The 19,423-nt window shown below is 37.2% G+C and overlaps 1 protein-coding gene across 1 annotated transcript in view; it reads left to right on the top strand.

The window, feature by feature from the left end:
- RBM24 (RNA binding motif protein 24) overlaps nt 1-18,570 on the top strand; it is a 22,776-nt gene extending 4,206 nt beyond the window's left edge. Inside the window, exons 4-5 of the mRNA XM_083360701.1 lie at nt 2,725-2,779; nt 16,043-18,570. Of these exons, the coding sequence (XP_083216827.1) occupies nt 2,725-2,779; nt 16,043-16,382 (395 nt within the window). The 3' untranslated portion in view covers nt 16,383-18,570. The remainder of the gene's footprint in view (nt 1-2,724; nt 2,780-16,042) is intronic.
- The last annotated feature ends 853 nt before the right edge of the window (nt 18,571-19,423 follow it).

Raw genomic sequence — 19,423 nt, 5'->3', positions numbered from 1 at the left:
GCTCATTCTATAAAACAGTTATCAATTTGGAGTAATGGATTCCATGAGTTGCTAAACCACGATTAGAATCCATTCATTTGATACACATTTGCAAGCCATGGTTTGTGTAAACTATGATTTGGCATGGTGTTTGAATTACCAAATAATTTTTTTATGTAACAAAATTACCTAAACTGAGGGAATAATAAACTGTAGTACATTACATTTAAATAAATGCAAATGACATTAATTTAACTTTGCTTTTTATCCTGACTACACAAGTCCAGAGCATTCAAATACAGCATTAGGTTGAAAAAAATGTTCTTTACTTCTGATTTAGTTAATAGTTTATTGAAACAAACTAGGATTAAACGAATTTGGTACAGATAAAGGTTCCCAATCTTCCAACCTCAGATAACAGATTGGGAACATGAATATCCCTTTTTTATTTTGTCCTTCCATCTTTGATTTTAACTATGATCTGGCATTGCCTCTTCACCATCAAGAACTAACCAGATTAACACATGATAATACTGTATGATTGAGGTTCAGTCAGTTATTTTGTAAAACTTCCTCTAGTTATAAAAAGACATAGATCATACCAGTGCAACTCCCAATAACACAGGAGTTTCGTGCACAACAGCCCAAAACAGCATCGCTGCACCCATATCAAAAAATTCTATATTCCAGTCTAAGATCTTGTGAGATTTCACACATGGCTGCTGCAAGCTCATGAAATTTCAGTAGAAATGTTTTGAAAGAAAATTTTTGGGGAAAATAGGCCAATGTATAAGAGTTCCCAGGACCGCCAGGCACCTGACAAAATTGCCAACTTATTCCCTTTATCATATTTAAAGCAATCCATAAAAGGGCAGCAGAAACCTTTAGAAAACCATCTGTACAAAAGAAATTGTAGAAAAACAAAAAAATCAAATACAGCAACCAAGAGACTGTGAACATCACATCTGCCCCAAACTGTAATGATATATGACAAATAATAACTCTCTGTTTTGAGGTATAATATTATTAATATTGTTGAAAGAAAAGATTACTATTAAGGCTGTGAATGCTTCAAAAATGATTCAGAGAAAGCACAGTACCTTGCTGCTATTTGGTAAAGCAGCCTGATTTTGTTTCAGGTTTTTTTTTTATATGTGGGGGGGTTGGCACAGTTGGCTCAGTGGTTAAGATGCTGAGCTTGTCAGTTGGAACACTGGCAGCCCAGGTTAGAGACTGGAACGCCACATGTCAGGTTGAGCTCCCATCCTCGCCCCAGCTCCCGCCAACGTAGAAGTTCGAAAACATGCAAATGTGAGTAGATAAATAGGTACCACTTCAGTGGGAAGGAAACAGTGCTCCCTGATGTCATGCTGGCCACACAACTATAGAAGTGTCTTCAGACAGTACTGGATGGATGGCCTTGAAACAGAGATGAGCACCAGCCCCTATAATTGGAAAGGACTAGCAGAGTAAAATCCATATATATAGGGGGCTATATGTTGTAAGAGTGTATTAACCTTAACGAGCTGACTAGTTAAAGTTGCAGCCTTTACTTCAAACAAGAAAAAAGATTTGTGCTTCAGTGAATTATTATTATTATTATTACATTTATTTGCTGCTCATCTTGCTGTTCAAGGCTACGCTAAACATTGAATAAAAGCGAGGTTCTACTTACACAAACTGAAAAGTAGTTCTTCCAAATTATTTGCAAACTATGCAAAGTCTCAATAAAGGAGAATATTTATAACTCAGGGTTGAAATGAAAAGGCCTTGGTGCTTTTTGATGATGGTTTCCTGACATTATCACTGATAATGTTACCTAGTTTGGGTAATGAAATATCTGCAAGAAAACCACCAAATTCAGAGAGCGTGACGACCCTTTATGCAAAGTCTTGTTACTATTTTACACTCTGTTATATATACCAGCCATATTAATAATTTTTGGACCACATTCAGTCATGTATTTTTAATACTGGAAGCAGCTAAATAATGTAGAATTACTGTCTGGCCCCTGTGCCTTGAAAACCAGGATTATTGTTTTGTTAATTGAAACAAAATGCACTCATGTATAAAACATTTTCATGACGGGTAAGTGGCATTTTACCTGCTTTTCTTTAAGAACGATCCCAGGATAGAATTTATTATACTCTAATAAGTACTAAGGGACGCGGTGGCTCAGTGGGTTAGGACGTTGAGCTTGTCGATCAGAAGGTCGGCAGTTTGGCGGGTCGAATCCCAAGTGCCGCGTAGCAGTGTGAGCGCCTGTTACTCGTCCCAGCTTCTGCCAACCTAGCAGTTCAAAAGCACGTAAAAAATGCAAGTAGAAAAATAGGGACCACTACGGTGGGAAGGTAACAGCGTTCCATGTGCCTTTGGCGTCTAGTCATGCCGGCCACATGACCACGGAGACGTCCTCGGACAAGCGCTGGCTCTTCGGCTTTGAAACGGAGATGAGCACCGGCCCCTAGAGTCGGAAAGGACTAGCACACATGTGCGGGGGAACCTTTACCTTTACCTTAATAAGTACTATCCTGGGATGGTTCTCAAAGAAAAGCAGGTAAAATGCCACTTATCCTTCATGAAAATGTTTTAAAAGTCTGCAATGCTTTGGTTGCTGATGTGGAAGTAAGCCCCATTTAACTTCATAGACCTAATTCTCCATAGAGGGTAAAAGATCGCCAACACAAAGTAACAATGCAACAAGAGGAATGCCTGTATACAGAATGTGCTTTGTTTTGTTGTTAGGTTTTGCCTTTGGGGTTCAACAGCTCCATCCAGCCTTAATCCAGAGACCCTTTGGGTAAGTTTCCTCTAAACCTGGTTTTGTTTTGTTTTTTGCAGTGGGAAACAGATAGCCGTATATATGTTAATGTCCTGTAATGTGACTGCTGGCAATAAAACTATTACTTTTTTTTCAAATATGCAGATTTAAAATGCCCTCACTTCCTTAATGATTTTCCAATAAGCCTTACAGCTGGAGGGACGATGCCCAGCATCCTGCACTGAAGCAGTCCTGTGTGCTGATAAGATAATGTGGGGAAAAACAGGTCTGCCTGTAATCAGCACTCCAGTGTACCCCCAAACAATATTTTTTTCTTAAGCTAAACTCAATGTTATTTATCTCTTTCTAATCTGACAGGGATCGTTTACAGTTAAGATAACTGATGAGAAGGATATGAGGTGGAATAGTTCTGTTTGGAATTAAACTCTGTAACCAGTAGACTCAAACACACAAACAAGCTAAAATGGTGATTAACGATGCATGTATGTTTTTTTCCTATAGTCCATAGATATCAGTGTGGTTTTTTTTATTTATTGATTACAGTAATGAAGTGGTGTTGATAGCTAAACTGTGTGCTTTTGTTTAATTGACAGAGCTGTAGTGAAAGTTTTTGGTGGCTTTTTCATTTTGGTTTTGTGAAGAAGTGTTGACTTTGCGAAGGGGAGCAAAAAACCTCTTTTTTCCCTCTTGCTTTCAAGCTGTAGCCTGCAACTTATTTATCTACTTTTTAACCATATTTTGTAGTGATTGCTAAATCTGTGTGATACCATTTTAATTTCTTTTTTTAAAAAAAGAAAGCTCAACATTGCTTGCATGTTACATTTTTTTTTTGTTTTGTTCCTTGGGAAGGATGTGGAGCTTTGTGTTATTAACAATATGCGTCCACTTGCACTTTCCCATTAATGATTTTATTTTCATCAGCTTTAACTTAACAGTATTCTTTAAAAATATGCTACTTTTAATAGAACTTGGTTTTTTTAATTCAACAATTAAATATAAATCTAGAAAAGGAACACACTTTGCGCTCTTTTCTCCTTGCTAATCCTTGCTAAGTAAAACTCATGGTGAAACTGGAGAATAGTTTTGAAATACTATAACTTACTACTGCGAAACCCTAGCAGCAATAATTGTACTTAGCCAACTGAAGACTGAAAAAGACAATATCTAGATTTACATATTACTATGTTTGCCCAACGCACTGAGCTATAAACTAGCCAACCACTTTTTAGTCAAAGTCATAAAATGTGATTTACAAACCATAATTGCTGGGTTCATTTATAATGAACTGCATTATGATTTGGTATGATGTGTAAATTCAAACAGTGAGTTGATGTCCTACAAACAGAAGAACTCTAATGATAAGGGCCTGGCTATAATGGAAAAAGGAGAGAGAATTAAAGAAGTGCAAAATGTTGTGCCCTTTCAGATAGCAATTTTCACCAATTTGGTGTCCCCAGATAAATCTGACATATTTACAGGTTTAGGTAGCAGAACAACAGAGACTTTTGGGAAAGGTAAAATTGGCAAAATTTGATGGCCTTTCATCTATAGGATCATACCGGGTTTTCCCAAAAGTAAGACCTACCCTGAAAACAAGCCCTACCCCAAAAATAAGCCCTAGTATTTGGGCAAAGAGCGCCCTAAAAGTCAAGGTTGGGGGGTGGAGCTGCCCCACATGCCCTGTACCTACTTACCAGGCCTCCCATGAATTGACACCTGCCTCTCCTTGCCAGCCCACTTCTGTGGCATCCCCCGGTCTGCATTTCACAGTCAGAGGCCTTTCTGGAAGGCTTCTGCAACCGAGATCCGAGCTATAGATTCAATCCGTAGCTCAGTTCTCTGCTGCAGAGGCCTTCCGGAAGGACCTTTGAGTATGAAATGCAGGCCAGAGCTCCATTCTCAGCTGCAGAATGAAGCTACTCCTTTGGCCACAGAAGAAGTGGGCCAGCTGAGCAGGGCTGTTGGTGCCGCCATCACGAGGTGAGTGGAAAAGACACCCCGTGAAAATAAGACCTGGTGCCTCTTTTGGAAGCAAAAAACCCCAACAAGGTAGTTTCTGGAGTTCCACTTGATACAACACTGGATCCAGTTCCTTGCCTGCAATTACATGTAATTTTTCTGGGTATTTTTAAAATGGTTTGATTTCCCCAACTATTTTTCAGCTTAGAGTAAGTAAAGATGTAGAAATATTAAATCTATCTGCCATTAACAGAAAAAATAACTGCTTTTATAGGAGGAACATGGGAGTGGATAAGTAAGATAAAGGCTTCAAGATACAAAGCTAAATAGATCTATATCCACACAAACTTTTATTTCTTTAAATCTTCAGCCTGTTTACTTCTTGAATACCAATAAGCAGCCATACAAATTTGTTAAGAATACACAAGGTTTTGCTTCCAAAATTACGATATTTTAAAAATATCATAGTGTAACCATGTCTTACATTGGTTTTTTCATTTCTCTTAAGTACAAAACTTTTAACATGTTTTAGCTATTCATCAAAATAAACCTCTACCTACTTCCTTAAAGGGTGCTAGTGTTCTATATCAAATATTTATACAATAAATTCACTAAAGTTATCTAAATAGAGAAGAAAAGCATTTTCTATCGTTCTGATAGGTGCCATAAGACTTTATTTTCGCTTTACAACTAGAGAAGCCCCTTCCCCCACCACTAGAAGTGAAGTGTGCAAAAAAGAGTTTTTTTTTCTCCCACATCGTTTCTCCTGACATTTGCTATTATTGTGAAATTGCAGCTTCAGGAGGACCATTCATGCTGGGATCATAGTATGGGAGGAAAGATTAATTTCTCTCCCCTGCCATGTGGTTTGGCATTTAGCCAGTCTATTGAGAAGGATAACCATATGCAAAAGGCCGGTGTTTTGTAAAAGAGGGAAATTTAACAACTATAGTTTGGCATTTAGCCATAGAGATGAAGAGCTAAAAACTATTTAGTCAAAGAAAATACTATAAGTAGCACAACTGCATACTTTTGTATCAAAAGTTAAGTCCTCTAAATTTAATAGATATTGCTCCTTAGTTAATAAGTAAGTAAATAAATATTTCAAATACCTCAAATTGTTATTTACCTATGCTGCTGTTCATAAACCTAAGTAAGATAAAGCAAGGTCTTCTGTCCATTTGTACACTATTCTACAGTTTATGTAGAATATATGTAGATGTTACAAATGCTTGCATTGATTTAGTAGCATAAATATTACAGTAGTCAGCATCCCTGAATAGCTATTGTGTGTTCAGTCAGTAAAGAGAATGAGAAAGTTCCAACTATAGACTATATGATTTCACATTTTTAGAACCATTTCTTCATTGAGCTAAATGGCATGGCGATATTTGGCCTCAGAAAATTTTTGTGTACCAAATGATGTTGCTGTGCTCCAAAAGAACTGTCAGATTCCAAGAAAAACAATATTATAAAATTTTGTAGGATGGGGTAGATCTTAATAAAGACTGTAATGAGTAGTTGAGAGATTGTTTTTCTTAAGAAAGATTTCAAAATATGTGCTGTCTAGGTTGTATTACAGTATGCAGAAATAATGATGGATCTTGATACAATACCTTTTTCTGATAAGATGAAGGATCTGGGTTGCAAATATCGAGATGACTATGACAGCAAAGAAATAGCAAAAACCCAAACTCTTTGCTGTCACCTCACAGACACCAAGATCACTGCAGTAGCCCTATTTTGCATTTATGTTCTCCAGTCCATTGTTCTTGTCACAATAGTTGGTGATATTGGATATTTATCCAATTTTATCTTGCTGTTTCATCATTAAAAACATTTTATTCTAGGAACTTTTAAATATCTAAAACTTTATTTGCTCAGAATTTTATTATTTTTGGGAATATATGTTCAAAATTGTAATTGCTCCATACGATGATCTTTTGGGTTTACTTGAATGTTGTACGAGCTGTATAAAGTCTGCCTCATCCCTTCTAGGTGTGCCTGGAGATATTAGTAATCAAAAATGGTAATAAAGGTTAGCTAGTAAAATTTAGGATTTACTTGAAAAAACAATTGAAAAACAATCTATCCTTTTTGTTGTTGTTAGCTGCGAAGTCGTGTCCGACCCATCGCGACCCTATGGACAATGTTCCTCCAGGCCTTCCTATCCTCTACCATCTTCTGGAGTCCATTTAAGCTCACGCCTACTGCTTCAGTGACTCCATCCAGCCACCTCATTCTGTCGTCCCCTTCTTCTATTGCCCTCAATCTTTCCCAGCATTAGGCTCTTCTCCAGTGAGTCCTTCCTTCTCATTAGGTGGCCAAAGTATTTGAGTTTTAGCTTCAGGATCTGGCCTTCTAAAGAGCAGTCAGGGTTGATCTCCTCTAGGACTGACCGTTTTGATCGCCTTGCAGTCCAAGGGACTCGCAGGAGTCTTCTCCAGCACCATAGTTCAAAGGCCTCAATTCTTTGGCGCCCAGCCTTTTTTATGGTCCAGCTTTCACTGCCATACATTGCAACTGGGAAGACCATAGCCTTGACTATACGCACTTTTGTTGACAGGGTGATATCTCTGCTTTTTAGTGTGCTGTCTAGATTTGCCATGGCTTTCCTCCCGAGGAGCAAGCGTCTTTTAATTTCTTGACTACAGTCCCCATCTGTAGTGATCTTGGAGCCCAGGAAAATAAAATCTGTCACTACTTCCATTTCTTCCCCATCTATTTGCCAGGAATTGAGAGGGCCGGATGCCATGATCTTGGTTTTCTTAATGTTTACTTTCAACCCAAGTTTTGCACTCTCCTTCTTCACTCGCAACAAGAGGCTCTTTAGTTCCTCTTCACTTTCTGCCATCAGAGTGGTATCATCTGCATATCTTAGGTTGTTGATATTTCTTCCAGCAATCTTAATTCCAACTTTTGATTCATCTAGCCCTGCCTTTCTCATGATGTGCTCTGCATATAAGTTAAATAGGCAAGGCGACAGTATACAGCCTTGCAGGACTCCTTTCCCAATTTTTAACCAATCAGTGGTTTCATGTCCAGTTCTCACTGTTGCTTCTTGGCCCGCATATAGGTTTCTCAAGAGACAAATAAGATGGTCTGGTACACCCATCTCTTTAAGGACTTGCCACAGTTTGTTATGATCCACACAATCAAAGGCTTTAGCATAGTCAATGAAGCAGAAGTAGATGTTTTTCTGGAACTCTCTAGCTTTCTCCATGATCCAGCGTATGTTGGCAATTTGATCTCTAGTTCCTCTGCCTCTTCGAAATCCTGCCTGTACTTCTGGTAGTTCTCGATCCACATACTGCTGAAGTCTAGCTTGTAGGATTTTAAGCATAACTTTACTAGCGTGAGAAATGAATGCAATGGTGCGATTGAACATTCTTTGGCACTGCCTTTCTTTGGAATTGGAATGTAAACTGATCTTTTCCAATCCTGTGGCCACTGTTGAGTTTTCCAAATTTGCTGGCAAATTGAGTGTAGCACTTTTACTGCATCGTCTTTTAAGATTTTGAATAGCTCAGCTGGAATACTGTCACCTCCACTAGCTTTGTTGTTGCTCAGCTTTTCTAAGGCCCACCACATTCTAGGATGTCTGGCTCGAGGTCAGTGACCACCTCATTGTGATTATTAGGGACATTAAGCTCATTCTTGTATAGTTCTTCTGTGTAATTTAGCCACCTCTTCTTAATCTCTTCTGCCTCTGTTAGGTCCCTGCCATTTTGGTCCTTTATCATGCCTATTTTTGCATGAAACGTTCCTTTCATCTCTCCAATTTTCTTGAAAAGATCTCTGGTACTCCCTATTCTATTGTTTTCTTCTGTTTCTTTGCACTGTTCATTTAAGAAGGCATTCTTATCTCTTCTAGCTATTCTCTGGAATTCTGCATTTAATTGGGCATATCTTTCTTTTTCTCCCTTGCCTTTCGCTTCCCTCCTTTCCTCAGCTATTTACAAAGCTTCCTCAGACAGCCATTTTGCTTTCTTGCATTTCTTTTTCTTTGGGTTTTGGTTGTTACCTGTTGTACAATGTTGCGAACCTCTGTCCATAGTTCTTCAGGCACTCTATCTATCAGATCTAATTCCTTAAATCTATTTGTCACCTCTACTGTATATTCAACAGGGATATGATTTAATTCATACCTGACTGGCCTAGCGCTTTTCCCTACTTTCTTCAGTTTAAGCCTAAACTTTGCAAGGAGAAGCTCATGGTCTGAGCCACAGTCAGCTCCTGGTCTTGTTTTTACTGACTGTATAGAGCTTTTCCATCTTTGGCTGCAGAGCATACTGTATAGTCGATCTGATTTCTGTGTTGACCATCTGGTGATGTCCATGTGTAGAGCCGTCTCTTGGGTTGTTGGAAAAGAGTGTTTGCTGTGACCATTGTATTCTCTTGACAAAATTCTATCAGCCTGTGCCCTGCTTCATTTTGTACTCCAAGGCCAAACTGAACATCGACATCTTAGGTATCAGCGAACTAAAATGGACAGGAATGGGTGAGTTTAATTCAGATGACCATCAGGTATACTACTGCGGCAAGAATCCCTCAGAAGAAATGGAGTAGCCTTCATAGTCAATAAAAGAATAGGAAAAGCAATACTGGGATACAATCCTCAAAATGACAGAATGATCTCAGTTCGAATCCAAGGCAAACCATTCAATATCACAGTAGTTCAAGTCTATGCCCCAACCACCGGTGCTGAAGAGGATGAAATTGACCAGTTCTATGAAGCCCTATAGCACCTTATAGAACTAACACCAAAAAATGATGTCCTTATCATCATGGGGGATTGGAATGCTAAAGTAGGAAGCCAAAAGATAACTGGAATAACATCTAACCTTTACCTGGAGCTTAAACTGATTTTTTTAAAAATAACTTTACTGGGAACAGTGAAATATTTTTAAAATTCAAGATTATTACTATTTTTTATCCAGTGGCTTTCTTTTCTCTTTCTGGTTTCTTCATTTAATGCCTACATTTGGATGTTACAGAAATAATACTTTAAACTTTATGAATCTGCGTTATCATTATTTTCATGGAAGTAAGCCAATATCTTGATGGGTCAATTTTTTCCTCACCCCAAATCATAACTACATGATGGTTTGACTGTATCATCATACCAATGAGGTTGGCTACATTAACTCAATGACCACTAAACTATGTTTACCAACAATAAGAAAATTGTGCACTATGGTCACTTCAAATAACATAGCCAATGATGATATAAACAGTTTGCATTTTTTTTCTTCCATCACCAGTAATTCTCCTAGTTAGCTCTAGATTTTTTTTTACACTTTTGTAAAAACAAAACCCCCAAAGGCAGACATCCTGTACCCTGAATGGAATCAGAATTGCTGAAAGCAGGATGGGAGAACTGTAATTCCTCCCCCACTTTCTTTGTTTCCCAAAATAACTTCCTACCAGCCCTGAAGGGATGGGAAAAAAACCAGAGCAACAGAGATGAAAACTGAAGCAACAATTTGGGGCTATTCCTGCAGTCTTACTAGATTTTCAGTGGTTGTTACATTTAAAGCAATACAGTAGCATGACTGTGAATAAGGTGATTTGAGTTCAGCAAATTTTATTTTTTATTTTATTTTAATTCCATTTATATCCCGCCCTTCTCCGAAGACTCAGGGCGGCTTACAAGCTTAGCAGTAGCCTTCATTCTATGTATATGCCTGCTTATTAGGGCTTTCACACACAATTTGATAAGGCTTTCTGCTTTGTTGAGCTTCAAATATTGACACAGGTTTCCTTTCATATATAGACAAAGTAGGGGAGGGGTGATGACTGTTACGATGGGTTCATATCATAAGTGTTGTCTATAAAGAGTGCCAGGGAGATTCTTGCTCTGCTTTTTGTGTCTCACACATTGCTAGAATCAGACAGGCTCATTTGGAGGAAGACAAAGTGTGAGAATGACTCAGATTTATTCACTGAACGAGTCAGAGATTATGTGTTTGCTAGTAGAATTTACGTATTTTACATTATTTATATGTTGTCCACATTGAAAGATTCTCAGTAGCATACAGCAAATAAAAACATCATGTTAATTGTCACCAAAATAAAATAATAAAATCAGAGGTAATATTCTCTAACTCTGTAACTCTATGGACTTCGTAATCTCCCAATGCAATTTACAGAATTATGCAGTCAAGCAGGCTCCAAGCCAATGAAATTCAGTGATTTTATGCTTAATTGAATTGATTAAATTTGACTCTTTTAAAAGCAGGTTGGAACCTACATCCAATTCTTCTGCAAATAATACATTCAAAAGTAAAAGTGTTTCCATCAATGTGAACTTATTTTTACTTAGGTTTATACAGTGTAACGAGTGGCAATTAATTAAAAAATACTAGAAGTAAATGTTTCCAAAATTTTCCCTATGGCCTGTCAAATTCAAGAGGCAAAATCCAAAGATCTGGAAAGAGGCTAGGTCATTTTCATCTTAATAAAACTTAGCTTACTGTGATGTTGGTGTTTTTGTACATGACTATCTATACCAGAAATCTGTTATCACTTAAATATTCTGATTCCGCTGCAGATATTGTGGAAATATTAAATGCTTTAAAGTTAGTTCTCAACTTACGACCACAATTGAGCCCCAAATTTTTGTTGCTAAGTGAGACAGTTAAGTGAGTTTTGCCCCATGTTATGACTTTTCTTGCACAGTTGTTAAATGAATCAATGCAGTTGTTATGTTAATAACACCGTTGTAAATTGAATCTGGCATCCCTGTTGACTTTGCTTGTCAAAGGGTCACAACAGGTGATCACAAGACCCCGGGACATGACCATTATAAATATGAACCAATTTCGAAGCATCTGAATTTTGAACCTGTGACTGTGGGGATGCTACAATGATCACAGTAACTTTTTTCAGTGCCATTGTAACTTTGAATGATCACTAAACAAATGGTTGTAAGTTGAGGATTATCTGTAATAGCCTGTTGTAAGTTAGCCAAAAGTATTAACTTTGTGGTAGCATTCACATATACACACACACACACAATGTTTAGATCAGTATCATTAATCGTTGAATTCAGTAAAGGTTGAATTCTGAATAAAAATGCATAAGATATAGTTATATAACAAGTTCAACACACACACACACACACACACACACACACAAAAGTGAGCTCTTTTGAAAGGGATGAATCCAACTCCAGATTTTACAGTGATATATTGTAATATGCATGTTTTCTCAAAAGTGAGACCCATTAAGTTTTTTTTTAAAAAAACTTAAATTAAATTATACTAGCACAAAATATGATGTCCCCACTGACAGACCTTATCTTGATATAGACACAAAGCTGGAAAATGATTCTATCCAGATTATGTTAAGGGTTGGTAGACCCGCCAGCTTTGTTTCCCTCACCTCCTACTACATCTTCCACCATATCACCAATAGGCATAGTGGCCATCAGTTATTCTCCTTGCTGTACACTGGGATAGGAAAGAGCCTGAGGAGGCAGCAATGGCTGGATCGACATCTTTAGCAATCTGTCAAAACTCACTCTGGTTTTGCCTATTTGCTCTATAAGTGAATTCAAAATGAACCTGAGAATTGTCTGCTAGGCTCCTTTTGGACATGGGTTTAGCATTCTTATAGAATAGTACTATTCCAGAATATTTCTAAACCCATAATGGGCTGCCAGACTCCTAGACATGGTTTGGGAACTGCTCCAAAGAAAATTAAACCCATATTTAAAAGCAGCCTGAACTACAACTAACAGGTGTGGGGAAAGAAGCAGAGAGACAGCTCTCTCTTGCCACTATGCAGCTGCTCCACCACTACTGTCGGTCAGCTGTAATTCAAACTAATCCAGGACTGATCCGGGGAGACCCCAGTTTGGGAAAAAAATGGGTTAGCCTATTGCCTAGAACAAAATGGCCAGAGAAGACAGAATGCAAAGACTGAAGGGAGAATGGTGTGCCCGTACCAGCTTCAATTGCTGATACATGGTGAGTTTACTCCCTTTCTTGGGTCACCTTGGTCAGTAAAGTGCATCTGTCATAAGTCTTTTTAGGATATGAGGGAAAATAGTGCTTTAATTCCAGTACAGCTACAGATGAATTAAGGCCTCCTCAGGTATTTGTTGGGGATCAAACACAATGCAGTACTGTGAGGTCCCAGCACAATATACATACATACATACATACATACATACATACATACATACATACATACATACAGGTAAAGGTAAAGGTTCCCCCGCACATGCGTGCTAGTCGTTTCCAACTCTAGGGGCTGGTGCTCATCTCCGTTTCAAAGCCGAAGAGCCAGCGCTTGTCCGAGGACGTCTCCGTGGTCATGTGGCCGGCATGACTAGACGCCAAAGGCGCACGGAACGCTGTTACCTTCCCACCGTAGTGGTCCCTATTTTTCTACTTGCATTTTTACGTGCTTTACTTACATACATACATACATCTAAAAATCTTATTTTTGCTATTGCTTGATACAAGTCAGGAAACACTCTGTTCAGTAGGCTCACTAGCATGGAAATTTTTATTTATAATAATCTGGAATGAAAACTGATGAGTTTCAGTGCCTATTTCTAATGTACCAAAGAAAACTACCTTTGAAAAATCTGAAAAAAGCTGCAGATCCAGGGTTTCTCCCAAAAGTAACTTCAGAAGAACATTTTTCAATCTATTGTACCGCAAAGATGCCTGAACAACCTAATGAGAAGCTCCTTTTTAACCTTTTGACCTTGAAGAACATAAAAGGAGCTAGCCTTTTAGTATCATGACAATCTCTGCATGCTGGCGTTTCCAACAGATGGAAGTTTACTTTGGCCTTATAAAGCCATTTTACTCAGCTGGAAGCTCTTGTCGCATGACAGATGATCAAAAATAGACCCACTGCAGCTTGTGCTGTCAGTCATGTGAGATATGGCATAAAAGCGGGCGCCTGAACAGAGTGCATGCATATTGTAGGCTATGAAGTTCTAAAGGGGTAAAGTTTCATAATTCTCCCACCTGTTCACTTCTTGGCTTAATAGAAACAAATTACAAGAGCTTGAAGACATATATTCATCAAGATATTCTAGCAAGGAAGCAAGGTTAAAATCTATGATGATAATGCTTCTGTCAAAACAGAGCTATGACCTAACTATAATAAAGTGATTTGCATGTGTCTTTTAAAGATCATCTTTCTTAAGTCTGATAGAAATGAACCTTGGGAATTGATCTGTTTTTAAATGAGCATTATGATCAAATTACTATGTGTATAGTTTTATATCTATTTAAAACCATATAAAAACAAAGTTATTATTGACTTTAATACCACAGATTTCTTTACAGAACACTCAATATAAGAGACGAATAATTTTTGCTGTGTTTTTTAAAAAATTCTTAATGAATGATTGTCATTATTCTGTTCAATAATCTCTTATATGCATCCTAATGTGTCGCTGTTTCTCTATCCAGAACAGTAGGAAACCAATGGTGCATTTTGTTTAGTGTTAGAGTCTTGATGTTGAATTGTAGGCATTGAAGGGGGAGTGATTAGTTTCAAAGCAAAGTTGCATGGATTTTACTGTAAGTCCAAAAAAAATTACTTTCCAATGTAGTAGTATTATATAACTAAAAACATTTTTTTTTGCTTGGCAACTTCATACAAACATTGAAAATAATTTTTATTTTTATTTCAACGCAGCTGTATTTAATTTGGTTATAATAGGGTGATCAAGTGGATCTAATCTGTGCAATAGAGAGAAAGGAAACTTACAACATTGCATGAGAAACTGAAAGCTTTCATTCTGCATCTGAAGCTTTGTGTGTGTGCGTGTTCCCTGGATTTTATCAGAATTACATATTATGCAGGAGAAAAAGTTTGATTTCCTGATAAAGTTTTAGCTGCAAGTTAAATCTTTGGAGAAGATTCTGTTTATTCCAAAGGGAGTAATACACCGAATACATAAGATACAAAGGCTCCATCCATATGTGGTACATATAGGTGGAAAACTAAGCAACTTACAAAGCTGTAGCAACAAGGTTGTGAGCTGGGAAGCTCATCTTTCAGAGCTTATTTTAAGCCATGCGGACTTATTTAGAGATTTTTAGGCAAACCATTATTTTTCAGCTTCACCCTTCTATGCATAATAACCATGGTCTCCATCACCAGGCCTTTTGTAAGTAATCCTGAGATAATACATGAAGCTTTTGGGTGTTGAAAGCACCACAAAAGTATTGTTATCTATACATATGAGAGCTTTATTACAAATATCAACACTGGCTTGCTTGTGCTTCTAACAGTACCAAAAAAAAGGTAATGTTTAATGGTAAGGAGAATATTGAAATATGTATTTAATAACAGCAAGGTTGTTCCTCAAAATATGTTTCTCCTTTTTTTTATTAAATACTAGATCTACCTGAACATAATTCTACCCCAGCTCTCCCTATTTCCTTCCAAAGCTATGCCTTATATAGAAATAAGCAAGCTGGCACAGGATTCCGTGGCCTGATATGTCATAACAGGTTTGACTTTCATGGCCTTACAACTCTTCAGAAGTGTGATGCACATCTACCCAGAGGTCACTGTCATGTATTTTAATGGCATCTATGTAGCTTCCCCTCAATAGCCTTTTGTGACGGAGTGAATTGCACTATAGTTCGTTTGACAAGTGTGATTCTTGCTGTGTTTACCACACCTGTGAACTTCTATTTAAATTCCTTTGTCGCCTGTGTTTTTTTTTTAATAAGGATGACTGAAGTTGCAGAGGAATTAATGTGTGTATAGCAATTCAAGTAGGATTGCCACAATACAAAACATTTACTACCCTACATCAAATGCATTTGAATAATGTGGGTAATGCATTCAAATAAGCAGAGGTCCTGTGAAACCATCAGTACTGTGCCATGAGACTAAACATGTAGGTTACAAAAAAGTATATTCTAAGGAAAGAATTATATCAACTCTCAGTATATTACAATCCTTAGAGGGAAAAGTAGTCACTTCTCTGTGGCTATGCACCCAGACCCTAATCAGGATTCTTTAATCTTTCTTTTAACAAATGTACATTTTAAGATTATCAGTATTTTAAAATTAGTAGTGTGCCTTTTTAGCAATCCTGATCAGTGTTGTTAAGTCGGCACTAACTATACACTGCTATTTTTTTTTAAAAAACACACACAAACAAATATATTTTCATCAGTGTGTCTCCTTTTTAGCTTGTAACGTGATCACTGAAATTAGTTATTGTGGCAACCCTATGCATATAACAACAACTAAATTTGAGTTTGGTTTTTAGTTCTGAGCCGGGGAGTGAGGTTTCCCAGTGGTCTAACTTTATCTTCTGTTTTTCAACAGGATCCCTGCTCATTATGTATATCCACAGGCTTTTGTGCAACCTGGAGTGGTTATTCCACATGTCCAGCCTACAGCTGCTGCTTCCACTACACCTTACCTTGATTACACTGGAGCTGCATATGCTCAGTATTCTGCGGCCGCGGCGGCTGCAGCAGCTGCAGCCTATGACCAGTATCCCTATGCAGCTTCGCCAGCTGCTGCAGGATATGTCACTACTGGGGGATATGGCTATGCAGTCCAGCAACCAATCACTGCAGCGGCGCCTGGAACAGCTGCAGCTGCAGCAGCTGCTTTCGGCCAATACCAGCCACAGCAACTGCAAACAGATCGTATGCAATAGCAGATGGACCTGGCAAAAAAGCACTCTTTGTTATTATTCCTATCAATTTACCTTCAAGCCTTCCAGTAGAAATAATTAACTTTTAAGTAATCCAGCTTTAAAAACAAACGCTACAATGCAATAGAATAGTGTAAGAACAAATACCACTGTCTTTTTAAGCATTATGCCTCCCATAGAACGAATAATATTGTGGGATAGGTATTGTAAGAGTTTCTAAGTATCATCTTATCATGAATGCATAGCAGTAACCAAAAAAGGTGTTTTTTTTTAAAAAAAAATAAGGTGCATTTTACAGTATCCAGGGTAAAACGTTCAGGTGAGCAATATGTCACTATCAAGTGGAAGATTACTATTACTTAAATATTGAAAGTGCTGACTGTCATTACAACTTTTCAGTATGGCCTATTTTGTGTGAATGAGTAGAAAAATATTTTTTTTGACAATCTCATACTGGGCATCGAACAAACTAAGGAAGATGGCCCTTGGGAAGTGGGGGAAGGGTAGAGAGCATCAAAGCTATTTTCTGATCTGTCCTCTCTATGAATGGGACTATGGACCAAGTGGTGTGGAATTAAAGGGCGTAACAGCTGTACAGACAATCAATGACACAGCCGGTTCTGGAAAGAACACATCACTTGTTCTCATTTGATGGGGTTGTCACATTCTAATCCCTCTCCCCATCCTGTTTCACTTTTAGGAAATTTTGACTGCTGGAGTCAGCTATTCTGATTCTAAAACAGGATCAGCTCTCCTACAACAGCTTTCTCCTTTTATTTACTGTATCTATTCATGGCTTGTGAATAAAGGCAGGAAGAATATTTGCTGAATTTAAATATTTAAGAACTGTACTAGGGAATGTTTTTTGAAATGATTTGTACACAAATTAATTCCTATTTAAATATTTATTTGCAAAACATAGGTCTCTTTCCTGCGGCTACTTGTTGAGACTGCAATTCTTCAAAGGTTAATTCTATGTGAGCTATATTGTGCCTTAATTGTAATGCTATTTAAAGATATATTTATTTTGAAAGTTGTACGATGCTGCATTCTAAAGAAATCCACTTTAGATGTGAAACTGTAAAATATTGTATTCATCTCATAGTGTAAGTTATTTAGCAGGTTTAGCAGTAGAATATAAAATAATAATCTAAGCAATTAAAGATGCTGACATAGGTTTATTGTCTTCAATAAACATACCTTTGTAAGGGTATTTTAAAACTTTTGAAAAGGTTTTGATCTTTAAAATGCTAGTTTCATGATTTTCCCTGTGTTTCACTGACTGTATACCTGTTTTCATGGACGAAAGCCTTACTGTTTTTCAATAGCTTACTTATTCTGAAATATGTTAAAATACTACACATACCAATTGAGGAGTAAGACTAAGTTAAAAAAATTACTGCTGTGTATAATAGGAACTATATTTATATCATCGGTCATACACATCCATAATAACATCTGCCTATGGAAACCATGTAAATTGGCTGAACAATATGGGGGAAAAGCATGTAATTTGTCCAAGCCATGAGTTTCCTGTACAGAGACTTTGTGTTGCCCATATGACTGAGTTACAAATAGCTTCAGTACCATAACAGTAATCCAGAACTGAGTCTAAGTCTCACTGATCTTTATGGGGACTTTTTCTCAACCAGTTGTATTACCGGTAATGATTAAGTCTGAAGCCCCAATCTTAAAACTCAGTATGTGCAAATAACCTCCTATAAAGGAATACCTATCATGTCTTTAGAGTGGTTATTGGTATTTTCTGCTACGAAAAGGGGTCATTTTTCAGTTTCATCTCTATATAGATCAACTATTATTCCTTAGCTAGGAAATGCTGCTTTCATTTGTCCTGTGAAACTGCAATAACTTGTAATTTTTATTCTTGACCTAAAAAGAAATTTAATATTTTAGACTGTATTGGAATCTTTTTATACTTGAACAATTTCATAAAAGGGAAGACAGGATAGCATTTTTATGGATTTCTCCAATGTCACTGGATTTATTTTGAATACTAGCCAGTGTTATATAAGATATATAACATGACTACTGTGCATGTTATTTATTATGTATATTGCTTTATAATGTTTCAGATCTTTTAATCTATACACTTGTATTAAAATAATAAAAACGTCATTGAATCCAAACTTTTTACAGTTGTACACAAAATAAATTTCTTAATGCATCAAGACATCTTAAAATGCATTTCAGATTTCCCCTATTGAGTAAACAGCTGGTTCACGGTTTTAAAAAGGTTGATTGAGACAAATGAAATGTTACTTGCTTTGCCTTTATTTATGCAGTGCTGTCAAATTAAATTTTAAACAAGTGTTATTACATGCAGTGCATAATTAATTTGTGGAACATCAGCGTGCCATTCCTCTAAAAATTGGAATCAAGCCTATAAATCCATAAAAAACATTGTTCTCGTTCATAAAAAAATATAACTTTGTTTTGTTTTTTACATTTTCAAAAGGATCATCATTGAAACAATATGCACACTATTCTGAGTATCTTATTGGGGGCACATAAAAATGAGAAATTTTCTAAATCGGGGGTTCCCAACCACTGGTCTGTGACCCATTTGGAACCGGAAGTGGTGGGCAAGCACATGCGATGCTGCATTTGTGAAAGTGGCACGTGCCTGTGAAACCATCCCCTATCCCCCTGCATCCACCACATCCGCCAGTCCCCCAAACAGGAACAGTTAGAGACCACTGTTCTAAATAAATGGCCACAGATCTGTGTGAATCCATATGATCCCACATTCCAAGATTTTATTTATTTATTTATTTTTATTTATTATTGGGACTTATATGCCGCCCTATCTCCCGAAGGACTCAGGGCGGCTAACAACAATAACATACAATAAATACAGTACAGAAGTTAAGATAAAATTAAAATTAAAGGCCTCTGTACAATAAATTAAAATTAAAATAAATTAAAAATTAGAGTTAAAAATTAAAAACATAATTAAAATCCCTGTCAGTCCAGGTCAGCCTGGTGGAAAAGGAGTATTTTGAGGCCGCGGCGAAAGGACTGGA

This window comes from Vipera ursinii (assembly GCF_947247035.1).
Source record: "Vipera ursinii genome assembly, chromosome: 3".
Lineage (NCBI taxonomy): Eukaryota > Metazoa > Chordata > Lepidosauria > Squamata > Viperidae > Vipera > Vipera ursinii.
This window is presented reverse-complemented; position numbering and strand designations above follow the sequence as displayed.